Source organism: Ambystoma mexicanum, chromosome 1p (assembly GCF_040938575.1).
Source record: "Ambystoma mexicanum isolate Mex_15411 chromosome 1p, UKY_AmexF1_1, whole genome shotgun sequence".
Lineage (NCBI taxonomy): Eukaryota > Metazoa > Chordata > Amphibia > Caudata > Ambystomatidae > Ambystoma > Ambystoma mexicanum.
Window position 1 is genome coordinate 310,999,635 of NC_090921.1, and position 16,248 is coordinate 311,015,882.

Consider the following 16,248-nt stretch of genomic DNA (forward strand, 5'->3'; position numbering starts at 1 on the left):
TGAAATTACCGTAAATTAGGGAGTTTAAATCTCACTGCACAAACCAGCTCTATGGAATGTGCTCGTGTATGCTAATTAGACCACTGAAATCAAAAGAAAAACATGACATTTAGTTAACATCTACAATTGCTTATAATGTAAGCATTGAAATTTCATTCCAAGTTTTATTTTCATATAATCCCACCAATTAAAATAGTCAAATTAACAGTAAACGTACAAATAATATAATAGTTGGTTTCATTGACTGCCTGTCATGGCATGCTCACTGCTTCCTCTGTGGAACAGATCTGCCTTCCTCAACTTTGTGCCCCTTGGTCTAGAGTGTTTCTTTCATTGTCCGAGTCTGTCTTGTAACAGTTGTTTCAGTGTTTGTGGCCTAAAAAACATATGTTCCCTTTCCTGGACAAACTCTAAGAAAGAGGCCCAAGTGCGTGAGAATCATGTCATGGTCCCTGTCGTATGTACCGTCTGCTTTTCCATGGCTATCGTTTCCCAAACCTTGACCCACCAGTAGGACAAGATCGGTCCCTGTCGGATTTCCAAAAGCGTGCTCGGGGTCAGCTTTGCGTCCAGGAGCAGCTGCTTTGTGAGCTCCGCCCTGGTGCCTGATGCCAGGTACGAGCCATCCACAGGCACATCCACTAGTAGGATAGTGCGCGGGCACATTGGGAGAGAGGCCCAGTGATGATGATGTTCTTGGATTTAATTTCTTGCCAGAACGTTTGTATTTTGGGGCATTGCCACCACATATGTAGGAAGTCCCCCTGCTGGCCTCATCCGTGCCAGCATCCGTCAGAGTATTCTGGTGATATTGCGTGTAGTCTCTGGTGGGTCATGTACAATATGTAGCATGTCTTCTGTCGCACATTCTTTGGACATGGTGCATCTGGAGCTTCTGCCGGTTCGTGTCCATATCTATTGCCAGGAGTGCGGAGTGATTTCTGTCCCAATGTCTTTTGTCTTTTTCTCATTTTTTCATGTACGCTAGTTTGTCCTTGGGATTGGCTTTTTCCGGTAAGCGGTAGTTGGCAGATATTTTCCGTGTGCTGTGGCCTTATGTCATGCTAGTTGCGGCTAGATACTGTTGGGCCCAAAAATGGAAATCGCCCCGATCCCTGGGGGAGGGAGAGTGGGTTTCTAAAATATGGGCAATATATGATCTGGAATTCCTGACCCGTCTAACATCGAGGTCCTATGGCTTCCCTTCTTTGATAAATATGGGATAACAGTTTAATATACAAGAAACGCCTTGGACGTACTCTTAGATCTGAACATTGCCTGCTGGACCCCCTTTCCTGAGCATGGAGGGATCGGCTGGAACGAGAGATGCTGTTCCTACATGTCAGACCTTGCGTCTTGAGCGCCCCCCCTTTTTAGGACTAACGTATGCTCGTGACTTGCCCTTGTGAGATAATGTGCTGGACCTTGCCCGTTCTCATACACAGGTCCTGGAAGATCTCTGCATCACCTGCCACTCTTTCCACAGACTGGGCTTCTCCCTCACTTTAAAAAAATTACACATGATACCACATTATACCATCACAAAGACTGCAGGTTGCTCGGCCTCATGGCGTTCTGCATATTTCTGGTGCCCTAGGCTCGCCTGAGAATGCGATCCCTTCAATGGGCTCTCAGGACACAATGGTCCCAAGTCTCTGGCAGGATACCATACCTACTTCAGGTTCCAGAGTTGCACGGGATCTCCTATGGTGATCTTGCAAGGACAACCTTCTGAAAGAACCTTTTTGGCTATCGTGGGCGTAGATAACAGTAGTTACGGACGCCTCGCCTCGCTGAGGGGGTGGGGATTTGGACATATTTTTTGTTTTAGCACTGACATCCCGACACATTGTATACAAATTGCTGTGAGGAAAAGCTTAAGTTTTGGACACAGACTTTTTTACTTTGGACTTCTTGACGCAGACTATCCTTAGTTTATTTAGGTAGGGAAATACCACCTTAGTATAGGACAAGTTAGACCAACCTGCTTTTTGTGTAATAAAACGTTATAGCCCCAAACTTTAATACAGTTGTCGGTCTACTTCATGATGCCTTTACAGGTGACACAAGGCAACGACACTCGGCAAAAAAAGGAGTAGGAGGCAACTCTGGGCAGTGGCGCAGGGCGATCAGTTGTAGGGCAGAAGCCAGTCGCGGGGCAGCATTTTGCAAACACAAAGGTGGTAAAAGTAGTGAATAACATTTACTGACTATCTTCAAAGGGAACACAACAGTGTATCCGCCAACCAATACAAATGTGCTGTGCTTTCCATCTCTAGCCTTTAATCCTCTGCATCCCATCTCTCTGTATCCTTTACTGTACCTGTATCCTTGTAATTGTATCCATAATGGTATACATTTTACAATTGTCACTGAAAGTTTCTCCATCATGGATCTTTCATAGATTCACATGCTATGAGTATTCCCCGGCATCGGGCATCGGGCTGGGAATCCTCTGTTAGCTTTTTTTGATTTCCCATGCTAAAAGCAATCCAATTTGTAGCCTATCATCCTTGTTAGGGGTGGTGTTAGTCCCAGTCAATGGGACCACAAGTAGCTTGAGACTAGTCCCTCCTCCTCCTTCCCTTCAGATTATAACCGTGTGTTGAAGCTGAGGGAGTCCTCTGGTTTTTCTCCACATAGAATCTGGGTGATATAGCTAAGAAAATAGCATGTTTTTCTTCTATAGTGTTGGATCAACAAGTCTACAGTCAAACAGTGTGTGGCAGATAAGTGGGGATGGAGGGCAAAAGGAGGCCCCTTTTTAAGGCATGTGCCACTTGTGGCCTAAAAATGTAGATGAAGGGTATAAACATTCCGATTGCATATACTCTTTATACCCCCAACACACGGTTTTGCTCCAAGACACTCTAAGATAGGACCCGGAGGCTGAATGAGGGAAACTACCCCGAGTACCCCTCTGACGTCGAATCAATGAGGCGCATGGCCACCCCCAGGGAGAAGCGACCGCGGTCGAAGGAGGGGCCAGGTCGGAGGAATGTTCGGTGAAGAAGACCAAACAATGGGTTGTCCACGGCGAGCGAGACAAGGTCTTGCTGGGGGCTTGAGAGGCCATCACCCATAGGACTGTCATCACTGGGGGAAAACAGTGAGCCCGGCATGGAGCATGTCGACGACCGAGGTACCAGCTGTCAAGTAGACTCGGAAGCCAAAACACAAGCATAGAGCCAGGTCAGTGGATGAATCTAAACAAAGTTAAAACACTCGGCATATGCCTGCAATCCTCATTAGGAGCAGAGGCACAGGTCTCATACCTAAAAAGAAATTGCCAGTACTATCAGAGATTACTTTGTCGCATTCGGTCATATCTTAACGCCAAAAATAGCGCCACCATTGCTAGAGCCACTATCCTGTCTCGACTCGATTATGGTAACGCATTGATGCTTGGGTCTAGCAACAACTGCATTAAACAATCCCAAAAAATCCAAAACAACGCTGTCAGATCCATCACCGGCAAACCCAAGCGTGACCATATTACCCAAGACAGAATTGGCCTTCATTGGCTGGCCATAGAGGAGCGCATTAAATTAAAATCCTTGACCTTGGTCCACCGCTGCCTATACGGCACGGCTCCATCATACCTAAAAAAGGAATTCAATTGGTACGAGCCAAGCCGATGTTTAAGATCAGCTAAACAAGGGCTACTCAAATCCAGCCATACCAGAGTAAAATCCACTGGACTTGGGAGGGCCTTTCCCACCAAGGCAATTGCTCTTTGGAATGAGCTTCCGGGCAATCTTAGGCTGGAAAGTAACTACCTTTCCTTTAGAAAGCAGCTGAAAACATTACTCTTTCGGTAATCTGGTACATATTCAGCTTCGGACTCATATTGAGTCCATCTCTTCTCCGTTTTATGTAGTCCGGTGATCTCTGCACCCTTCGTGTTTTTGACGCGCCCTGATACTTCCGAGCTGCGGCCCGTTATAAATATATAAATAAAATAAAATAAAAATAAAGGAGCCTCGTCGAAGACTATGTTCACCTTGTTGGGGGAGAGGGGAGGGAGCATTAGGAACACCATAAATTCCTTGGGCAAGCGAAAGCTAGACGGAAGGCACCGCCACCGATGGCCGTAGCCTCATGCCCCTCGTCAACAGCACCTTTGGCTACACCAAAAGAGAATAAGCACACTTCGACCTCGTTGACAGGACCACAGTGAGAAACACCTAAGGTAGGCCCGGCGACGAAACACAAACACAAATCCAGCTTGCCTATGAGACATAACTATCCCGTTGAAGCACCATAAGACCGGCTCATTGACGGAGAGGGCCACAAAGCAGGGCCACACATCAACGGATGCCCCATCACTAGCTACGGCGGCGGGAAAAGAAAAATACCTGGGGCACAAGAAGTCACACAAGAGCGGCTCGTAGACGGAGAAGCATAAAATGTCACAGGCACAACCGCTGCAGCTTCCTGAACCAAAGAAGACAACACCTCCTGCTGTAGACCTCGGGCTGGAAGAGCCCATACATCAGGTCTCTCCAATTCAATACTCTGAGGTTATCCCTGAAGAGATTTTGCGATAGGAAATTGACACCGACTTTGAGGCACAACACCAACAGCCCCAGGCGTCAGACCAGTGACACCAGGGAGACATTTCCCGGAAGAAGGCCAGTCAGGTTGCGGCCCACACGATCCGCAAGGATGGGCAGGGCCGGCACCGGTCCCAGGACCTAGACACCCAGCAGAGGGAGGTACAGGCTCTGTTGTCAAATCCGCAAGCCTTAGTGTCCATACATGTAATCTCTTCTTTGCAGAGGATAATTACCCAACTAGACGCAGCACTAATGAGGCCAGCACTACCAGCCTTACAACCGCCTCCCGAGCAGCATCCACCTCAGCCAGCTGCTCCGCAGCCTTCACTGTATAGGTCCAGGGTGGCAGTTGGGTCCGCAAGGTCCTCCATGGGTCAATCTTGATCCAGGTCTATCTCCCCCAGCATCCTCCGTGGCCCAGCAAGGCCGCAGATGCAGAAGAAAATCACCAGCTCTCACCTCTTCCTTACGTAGAGCAACAGCACTCAACTTTAGTGCAGGAAGTACCGTAGGAGAGGCAAACGAGCCACAGGCCACCACGTCTTAATTTCACTCCATGGATAGGGACACCGATTCCCCACAGGAATGCCTCCCAGACAAGGAACCAGCAAAACCATCTCCTGGATGACATCACAGGGTTTCATTCAACAATCTTGAGGGCTTTCACAGAATTTGGCCTTCTTGCCTCTGAGGACAAGAAGGAATGTTTGTTTTTCAACCACATGAGAAAAATGAGGAAGGCAGTCGTAGCAGGCTTCAAAACAGTGAAGCACCAATTCACGACTCGAGCAGTAAAAGAGCGGCCTGACCAGAACAACCCACCGGAAAAATGCAACCAAGTGTCTAACTTCTCAGCTGTCACCCGAATCGGTGCTTTCTGACGAGCAGAAATGCGCAGTCCCTCCGGACAACGAGCCATGCAAACAAGATGCATTTGGGAAGAAGGTCCTGGCGATTCCACAACAGTCGCAATGTATGAAAAAGGGATGTGGCACAAATTATTCCCGGTCCTGGAGCATCTTCCAGATGAAAAGGAAGCACAGGCAATGCTCAAAGAGGGGGGTAAGACGCCTCCAACTCGAGTATCAACATGGCAGTGGATCTTGTGGAGACAGGGTTCAAACAGGTAGGCAATGGAGCGGTCCTAATACTACAAGCATGGCTCAAATGCAGCGAGTTCCGCACCAATGTCCACCATAGGGTGCTGGACTTGTCCTTCGAGGGAGACAAGCTCTTTTGCCCGAAGATGATAAAGCCCTCAAAACTAACAAAGGACAGTCAGGTCTTTGACATCCCTTCAGAACCACCGCCCTTTTCGTTCTTTCAGGGGAGTCGCTGGCAGAATGTTCACATTGTCTTCGAATAGAGGAAGACAATACTCCAGATGGTCTTCATATTATTCCCAGGTGTACAAGAGGTCATACCAGGGATACCAAAAGTCGACTACAGACAGAACCAGCGTGGCAAGCAGCCCCCCAGAACCCAAAGAGGGCAGCAGGGCAAAGCCTGCCAGTGACTGCACACCCTGCGGCGCCATAGGGGGAGGATCTCCAGGTTTGCCCGGAACTGGAGACGGACAAATGGGTGCTAGAGGCAGTGTCTTACGGGCATCTTAACGCCTCCTCCCATGCCTCCAGACCACCGACCTCAAGCACACGAGAACGCACTCCTTGGAGAAGTTCAGCTCATGCTGCAAAAAAGGGCCATAGAAAAAGTTCTCAGAGGGAAAGGGAGAGTACGTCCGATACTTCCTCGTCCGCAAACTGGATGTAAAGTGGAAGCTCATCCTGGACTTGCAAAAGCTAAACAAGTACATCAAGCGCAAAATGTTTACCATGATCACGTTACAGCACGTAATACAGGCAATGCAGCGCCACAACTAACTAGCATCCCTGGACCTCCAGGATGCATACTTCCACGTCCCCATCCACCCAGGGCACAAGAAGCATCTCTGGTTCGTGGTTGTCAAGTTGCACGCCCAATTCAGATTACTATGATTCGGCTCAAAATCATCTCCCGCACCTTTACAAAGTGTCTCGCAAAAGTGGTAGCCAGTCTCCGCAAACAGCGCCATTACGTCTATCCCTATTTAGACGACTAGCTAGTGCATGCCCCATTCAAAACGAGAGCAAAGCTCTCCAAGGCAGCAACAGTGCGTCCCTTCCCAAGCCTATGCTTCGCCATCAGTTGCAGGAAATCCTTCTTGCAGCTATCAAAATAGATAGTATTTTTTTTTGTAGCAGAGTTCTCATGCCAGGAACCTAAAGTGCACCCCTCGCAAGATAAACACCATCTGGGCGCTGCTCAGAACGTTCATACCGAACAAGACCCGAACAGTGTGCCACTGCATGCTCGGAACAGTGGCATTGTGCATAACCCTCATCCCACACTGCAGGCTTCACTTGAGGCCACTGCAGGAGTTCCTGGCGACAAACTGGGCCCACGTACCCGGGTCTTCGGGGGGGCGGTGGGGGCTCAGGTTAAAAAATGTCCTTCAAACTCTACTTGCAGCTCCAACGGTGGGCCGACAAAGCCAAAATCGGCAAGGTGAAGCCGTTTCAGGAACCCGTGCCCAGCAAAACACTGGTCACCGATGCCTCCCTACAGTGATGGGGCGCACATGTGGATCAACAGCACATCCGTATGGAGCCCCCCCCGCGAGGCATTCCTCATATCAATTTGCTTGAGCTCAGAGCGGTTCGGTGGGCACTTAAGTCATTCTTCCAATACTCGAAGGCCAGACATGCAAAGTCCTAACGGACAATTCAACCATGTTGAATTACCTGTGAAAACGGGGAGGGGCACGGTCCAAGATGCTGTCCAGGGAAGGCCAACTAACCTGGCATTGGGCCATCGCACACAACACCAGGGGTACAGAACCAGACTGCAGATGGTCTCAGCAGGTGGATGTTGCAAAACCATGAATGGGAGCTCAACCACTCAACACTGCAATTGCTATTCCGGCAAAGGGGGCCACCTGTCGGTGAACCTATTCTCCACAATCCACAACAAGAAGTGCACCAGGTAAACCAGCAGGACGTCCCACCAGGGCTCAATCGGAGACGCGTTCACTTTTCCATAGAACAGCCTTTTCGCATATGCTTTTCCACCATTCTCTGTCCTGGTCAGAATACAGATGATCAGATCAAGCGTAACCCCTGCAAAATAATCCTCTGCCCCGAATTGGCCATGCCAAACCTGGTACTCTGACCTCATCCAGCTCTTCAGGGACGAACCCATCTGGTTCATCGTTCGCCCAGACCTCATCACCCAGGGCCAGGGGAAGATACTACATCACAGCCTTCAGTTACTCTGCCTGACGGTGTGGCTTCTGACTTCGCCAAGTTTCGGAAGGGTTAACTATGTTGCAAGAATGCAGATGTTGGCAGCAGCAAAGCCCCACCCCTCCACTGACATATAGCCTGAAGTGGGAGCGGTTTTGCAAATGGTGTGAAAACCAACATGGGGGTTAACCAAGCGAGGCTTAACCTATTCCGGTTGACGTGGAAGGGCATAACTATCATACCTACTCACACTGTCAAATGGGGCTACACCCACAGCTCCATAAGGGTGCAACTAGCAGCCATCTCTGTAAATACAAGACAGAGTAACGGAACGCCCTGCACGGACACAGAGTACCCAAGTATTACTTTTCCCCAGAAAAGAATATCACCTGAGTGGAGCCTTAACATCGTTCGCTCTGGGTTTATGAAGAAACCATTTGAGCCTATGGCCACTACATTGCTCAGATACCTGTCATGGAAGGTGGCTTTTCTGGTGTCTGTGACGTCGACGAGAAGGGTATCTGAACTGCAGGCACTCGCAGTCAACCCACCATACCTGCATAAGATAGAGGGCTTTTGATGAAAAACCCGCAATTTATCCCCAAAGTCCCAACTGACTTTCCCAAGAACACGACAATCACTTCACCAGTTTTCTTCAACAAGTCAACGTCCTCGGTGGAAGTAGCCTTCCACGTCAAGCGAGCTTTTAAATACTACATTGATCGAACCTGTTCCTTCCAGAATTCAACACAGCTCTTTCTAACATGTGGACCTACTAACAAAGGCAGAGCGCTTTCAAAGCAAGGCAGAGCAAGATGGATTTCCTCTACCATTGCATTTCCGTCGTAAATCAGTGGGGGAAGCTTCTGCATGCGTCCCTGCGTGCATAATCCATGAGAGCAACAGCAACCTTGGCGGCATAGTGGTTGGGGGACCCGCTCGCAGACATATGCCAAGCGGCTCCTGGTCGGTACCACATGCATTCACAAGGTACTAATACTTGGAGAAGCAGCACCCTGAGGATGTGCAAGCAGCGAGAGTGGCCCTGCAGCGCTTTTTTCAATAAGGTACGCTCCTATGTTTTAGCAATGGGAAATGTACTGGCTTTACCTTTATACACATCCAACTGCTGTCTACTACTACGTTATCTATTCATAGCATGTGAATCTATAAAAGATCCAATGCCGGAGAAGGTTTCTTACCTGTAACTCCTGTTCTCACACTGTTGGGTGAAAACCATATTCACCCTCTGGGCGGCGATCGCCATGGGGTCAGAATATGAAGGGAAGAGGATGATGAGGAGGAGGAGGAGGAGGAGGAGGAGGAGGAAGAAGAGGAAGAAGAGGAAGAGGAGGAGGAGGAGGAGGAGGAGGAGGGACTAGTCTCTAGCTACTCGAGTTTCCATTGGCTGGGTGCAAAAATCACCCATAATAATGATGTTAGGCTACAAATTAGAGGTTTTTCTTGCTTTTAGCAAGGGAAATCAAAAGGTAACCAGGGATTCACAGCCTGACGCCAGGGAATATTCATAGCATGTGAATCTATGAAAGATACCAATGCTGGAGAACAGGAGTTACAGGTAAGAACCGTTATCCTTCTCTCAATTAACAGATAACGCACAGTGAATTTGCACCCTCACCAATGGCAAACAGTGCACTATGGCGCCTAGAAATACTTGTATATAGGTGCATTATAAATACCAAAACATATTGTATATCACGAACACTGAGCTTCCTTTGCATGCACAGAATCTCATGGTCAGATGTTTGCTGGACAGGTAGCCTTGCATACTTCAGAAATCAGTAAATTATCGACTGAGGCAATAATAGTTAGTGCTTAGAAGTTGAAGGAAGTCTGCATGAACCACTACATAAAGTTAAATACGTATCTGGATTACCTCTGCAGGCACAAGTCTTGCTTAGTTTCTTTTTCAGTTACAAATTGATCTATTTAATGTGTTTTTGTATAAAGCTTGCACTAAATGGAGGGTAAGGTTTTGAATGTTAGAATTGTAGTCTTGAAGATTGAAAGATGCTGTGAACCCTGCGACTGATGTAATGACAATCACTCAAGTGCGAGCAAGGGCAGTGCTGCTGCTAACCAATTATAGTACCATTTATCACATTGGCTACAAGTTAAGTTAGTGGATGTTTAAACTAGACATTCCATACTCATCCAGGCCTCAAATATGGTTTTGAGGCACAAGTATTTGACACCCTTTTTATAGTTGGTGTTAATTAAATTGAGTGTAAAAAATATTTGCCTACGCGAGTGTAAAATATATGCGACAGGCAACCAAAACATGACTAAACTTGAAAATTAATAGAACACCTTAGCAGTAAAACAAGGGCTGTGTAGCAAAGATGTCTGTAATAATATATTAAATTTGTAGAACACCTTCTACTCATTAATATGAATGAACACACCACATATATGCATCTTGATGATAAATGTACACAACGCAGGAACTTCGAAAAATACTTTTGTGTAATACAACCATGCATTCACTTAATGCATCATTTTGTTACAAAGGAACAATGGTAACTAGTTTTCCATCTTTTTACTGTTAGAACCATAACATGGTAAGAAAATAAATATGCATGCATCATGCTCCTCCCCGTGCAGACACCAAACTGTCAGAAACCAGAAGGTATCTCGCCCGCTAGTCCCCAGGGATCTGTCATTCAGGTGGCATGGACACAGCCATCACTTTTTGATCCAGTTCCTGGGGGAGGACCAGTGCGGGAGGATCACCTCAGTGAGGGGTCCTCGAGGAGTGGGACACCGGATGTTGAGACGCGGTATCCCTCTTTCCTGTAACACCTTTACCCCTTCCTACCCAATGGGACATTTAGAAACTCAACCGCCTCCTTTTCCTGCACAAACACTTACACAGACAATCCGCTCTGGAAGAAAACTGACTTGCACCCAAGCCGTGTACCTGACATGTCCCAATACTATGGTCAGGCGTGGTCGGGCAATTATTGACCATCACTCGCACCAGACTTCCATTAAGCTTCCCCACACGGATAAAAGGCGAAGTACGAAAGCATACTCGGAGCGAGGCAAAACACACAAAGGTAAAGCAGTTTTGAGACAGCAGTTGAATGAGGGGAGAAAGAGGGGCAACACCCTTGACCTTTTTGTGAGGAAGCGGTCACTTTCAAGTAACCTTCAAGGAAGAAAACATAAGGCCAGGAAACCAGGCTAAAAAATCCTGCACTGTGTGTTGGAGATACCGAGGGTCCTCCCGCACAACTGACCAAGGCTGGGAGGAGCAGCAGACCCTGTGCCATCGCTCTTGGCTCCAAGAACAAAGAAGCGACGGAGAACAACACAGCCAATGAGTTGGGGAGACAGATGCCAGACCGGTCTGTGCTAAAGTCAAGGTTGCAAGCCATAACATTGTAAAAAGCGAGCTGGAACGAACATGTTAAAGGTGTTTGATGAAAGACACGAGTGAAGCTAAATTGCTGGTGAATATTTGCAAGCTACGAGACCATTGACAGTGGTCCAGCAGTGTGAATGTGCTCAGTCTGTATCCTGACAAAAGAAACAAAAGTAGAAGATTGATGTGAAGTGTAAATTCTGTGAAGTGAATCAAAGTGGTCCTGCGAGTGTGTCGGCAAAACCCATCGCACTTTCGAAAGACTTCGATTCTGGTATTGGTCCGAGCCCGAACGAGGGAGACCCGTGTTCCGAGACCGAAGAAGGGAGACCAGTCTTGAACTTATGAAAGTGAAACCCCTGACAAAGGAACCTTTGTGTTTGTTACATCATGCCCTCTGCAATAATAGACTGTTGTTGCGAGATGGACTTTGGCAGAAGGTCTTGATGCCTATGTGTTGAACTGTTACCTCGTGGCCAAGAAGCCAGAGTGTGTGCGAAGCCCGCAAGTGCTGCCTTGCCCCTGCTGAAAATGTGGGGAAGGGAAGCTAACTGTTCAACTATCCTGACATATCATTTCTTGAACACTTTTCTTTTGCATGCATTGTTATCCCACACCTTTTTGTATTTAGGAGTAAGGATTGGCAATAGGTTTATTAGTATAGGCCCCTTTAATTTGACAGACTCCACTAGGACTGCCTAAGTCAGTCCTACTGGAGTCTGTCAAATTATTTGATGCTCATAGCTTTCTCCTCCATCTTTAGATTTAGAAATGGTGTTCTATGAACCCATTGAAGTTCAATAAACTCCCTTGAACTGTGATGACTTGCGTCTGCCTTCACTGTTTGATACCATGCCTTCTTTACAAAAAACAGCCGAATTTGAACAAAAGAAATGTTTTTTAAATAAAATCCTGCATGTGCGTGCAGGTCAGGGCAGAAACAATTTGAAGGAAGGGGCGTAGCATAAGGAAAGTAAGCAAGTCGTATAAGGAAAGTAAGCAACTCCCTCAAACCCTATAGTTAGAGATTTGTCAGCCGGAATCCATGGTGTCGTCACCCAGTGTAGGTTGTTCATAGTACAGTAACAAGCATATTTGTTTAGCTCTGCTTTTGCAGTCTTTTTAAATCTTAAGTAGTTATTCTGTGGTTGGAAAGAGCCTTTGTTGAGCGAATCGGGCAGAATGACTGCCAAGACTGTGTTTTCCGGCTGATCTTCTGAGTATGGGTTTGAATTTGATTTTTGTATTCCACTGGTAAATCAGTACAGTGTTTTGGTACAAGAATCTTTCGTTTGTGGATCTTCAGGCCAAGGAGCACGTTTATGGCGCGGGGCTGAACCAATTGTATCTGGCTGTTTTTTAATGGTAGGTGCACTAGTAGGACTTGGACAAAATCAGGGCTTTGGTAAGCTCAATTCCATGACCCTCTATAAGGTATCTGAGAATTTCTTTAGGGAACATTAGGTTCCTGATCACGGATACCAATGGCAAGTGATTTATTTTCAGTAAGAACACAGTTTAAGACATTATTGAATTTATAAAAGACATTATCTCTTGCCTTACATTGAAGGTATTTTTTGTACCCTCAATAATAGTGCCTGATAAGTATATAGTCTCTATCAAAAATAGGTACCTCAAGATGTGAGGGCGTCTTGCAGTGTTTACATACCCAGAAAAGGCCTCAATTTGAGAATTGTGTTGGCTGTATGTACTCAGCCATCTCATGAGAAACAATTGGCAATTGTTGTTCAATCACCCAGCACAACTTTGTTAGCGTTTATCTGGTAGACACTGTCCAGCAACCATCGTTAATTAAAATATATAATTTATTTTTGTGCAATTTCCAACAGTACATCCCAAATGTACACACGTGTCCTGCTTCTGTTCTCGCACCCACTTCCTCTAAGGCAGTCATGCTCCTTTTTTCTTTTCATTATATAAAAAATAAAAAGGCAGTTTGCAAATGAGTCACTTGGTTATTTTCCTGATGAGAATCTTCAACCTGATTTCAAACCAAATAATGTAATTGGATGTGGCTGTCCTTTACTCCAAAATAGTGTGTTTCAGTTTATCACCTTAGTCTTGTACTCTTGGTAAAAGGTGATGGTCTTGTCAATACGTGAATCTAAAATGGCTTCTAATGTGTTTTTGTTTCCTTTTTGAAGTTGATTGCAAATCCAATCTAAAGTAATCCAGTATTACAAGAATGCTTTTGGTATTCCTTCTGGTAAATATGATTGGCTGAATCCAAATAATCCACTCATGCACTGTTGATCACATTTTCTCAGAGTTGGGTGCATTCACCCTGCAATATTTGTAGACGCAGCAGCAGTACTCTGCATGGCTAGGCTGAATGCTACCACGTTCTGCTGGTTATCTCCCCCTTTCCTTCATTTACACTTTCTTGTTTGGCAAGTCTTTCTCATTTACCCACACAGGCAACACCTGCTCTGCACTGTTAGTAATATCTGTTATAATAAACGTATGTAATTTGAAAATGGTAGTCACCACTAGGTTTAAAGTAACATCATTTGCGGCAGTGCTGCAATGACGGCGTTTGTAAGAATTTTAGTATCCTCCTTAGATGACTACAAACCGATCCCTTGAAGGTGCCTGCAGCCTCACTTTAGCTATGGGACAGAATAGAGCAAATAACGGAGCAGGATTCTTGCCAAGTGTGTCTTGCGACTGGAGCCTATTAGGGTAACAACATTTTACCAGTTTGTGTTTAGACGAGGTTGTCATTTCTGCCCCTGGACTAATTTATTATTTATTGCTTTGCTTTTGGGGTAATTCTTACATTTCTATATGAGGACTAGACTTGCCTGTATGCCATACGTATATTGTTTGATCGCTGTGAAGACCTATTTCTCTAGACTGGTTTAATATTTTCTTGACACTGCTGTAGGAGGTTACATTTATGCACTCCCTCCCCTTAGTTGTTTTTAAGTGTCCTTTCTGTTGTAGAGGCAAATGATGCGCCTGTAAGTGGACTTTTATTTTATTTGTTCCATTTCTTTTTCTTGGTGCTGGAATGAGTGTGTTAATGAAATTCCCATTCATTGGTGGGAAGGTTCCTTCTCCTTGATGTTTCTGCAGCCTTGGTACTTTACTCTCAATGTGAGTACTTTTCTTTCCTAGCCCGCTATCTGATGACCTTGCTGGAGCGTGATGATTATGGAAACGAGGAAGGGGACCTGCTACAAACTGCATCTCCCAGCGTGTTTACAGAGGCATGTAACAATGAAACTTACATGGAGGTATGTATGCAGTCTGTGCTCCGAGCCAGTATCATCTTGATCAAAGCATAATGCAAAGTTGATGCAAAGCATACTTTTTGTTGTGTAGTACCTTAATCTGTTATAATTGAAGAGGAGGACTCCAATGCAAACAAATAAAATCACTTCTCATCTGCCCGACCTCCCTGGAACCTGTTGATGTTATAAAGAGGTATGGTCAGGGGAAAAGGATCTGGCAAACTCGGCTGTTTAGTAACCATAAGGTGCCGGGCGTACCACCTCCACCGCAACACCTGCATTGCAGAAAATGTGAACCACCAACATTGATCTATTTTAAATAGTTTTTGTTATGCCCTTTTATAAGGTGCAGAGCTAATCACAAAACTGCCTTTTTTGGTTTCAACATCTCTTTTAATCTTAATTTTTCGTGATTAATTTGCATACCATCCAATTGACCATAATGAACATTGAGAAAACAAAGAGGTACAAAATACAATGGTATTCCACATTTACCATATTTTATTACTAATGAGCATAAGAAGGGACACATGTCACCAAGGGATTACAATATGGTTTTGACATATTTTTATACAGATACAAGAATCTGTTTGAAAATTGATACCTTTTGAAAAACAAAAATAACTTAATAGACTTTCTACACATTGTGAGCAGGGCAGAATACCAAAGGAATGTATCAAACTGTATTCAATTGTGAAACCATTGAACCTACCATAGTGACAGGGAGCCCCCTAATATGTAATATTGGTATATCAGACTGGTAGAATTATTAAAAGAAGTGTTAGCTATAATGCATGATGATCCTTATTGGGCGATTTACACAGCGAGTTTCTGCCTACCTATGGAACGTATGTACTAATTAACACTACTATGGAATAGAGAAAGAGTGACTTTATATATTGCATTTTAGCAGCACTAAAATAGTTCCTGCTGCGATTTGGGGAGTACAAGAGGGAGTATTGATTAGCACAAGGCTATATATAAATGGGGTGTCATTAAGTAACCACACAATGTAGAATGCATAGAGGTTCTAAAGATTATGTGAAACTAAAAGGTATGACGCACTGCAAGCTGATACTTTTTTACTTGGATTGTTCAGTCAATAGTTTGACAAAAACATATCTGGAGTAAACACATAGTTCAAAACCAAAAAGACATTATTCAAAGGTAAATGGATCCTAATGGACTCTCAAGTAACCTTCAGGTGCGTGTTGGAATGATCAACAAAGCTTAATTGATTCACTAGATACTCTCTCAATTAATTCCCCTTCGTAAAAAAAAGGGAAACCCAATCACACTCCTTACTTGGCAAAATGCCCTTCCAAATATCTCATATGTATCTTATTCCTTTCATATCATTAAAATATACATACATTTTCTATTTCCATAGTTATGAATTATATTCAGCCATTAACTAATATTTTCAATACCAGCATAAATTTATCAACATGAAATGTCTTCACTAACCATGTTTCATCAGAAAAGACTATTGTATAATCTACAACTCAATTGCACAGCACAATTATATACAGCACTTATTCTTAATTAAAAAATGAGTAAAGATAGAGTTCAATTTCTCATTTTATAATGAAACAATATACTTACAAGTCGACAATGTACCATAATTGTCATGTTGTCTTTTCATAAACCATATTCTCTACGCTTTTCCGGTAGTAAGACACATCCTTAGGAGTATCTCTCGTCTTCTGTCAAACAAATTAAATTGAAACAAATTACTTTGTATATTAATTGACTACTGA

The 16,248-nt window shown here is 44.9% G+C and overlaps 1 protein-coding gene across 3 annotated transcripts in view; it reads left to right on the plus strand.

Annotated features, from left to right (window-relative positions):
* R3HDM4 (R3H domain containing 4) overlaps nt 1–16,248 on the plus strand; it is a 487,584-nt gene that overhangs the window by 107,892 nt on the left and 363,444 nt on the right. For all 3 annotated transcript variants that reach the window (XR_011303256.1, XM_069647594.1, XM_069647586.1), the window contains exon 3: nt 14,373–14,491. Coding sequence is in view for 2 of the 3 variants with exons in the window: in XM_069647594.1 (XP_069503695.1) it covers nt 14,373–14,491 (119 nt within the window). In the remaining variant the exon portion in view is untranslated. The remainder of the gene's footprint in view (nt 1–14,372; nt 14,492–16,248) is intronic.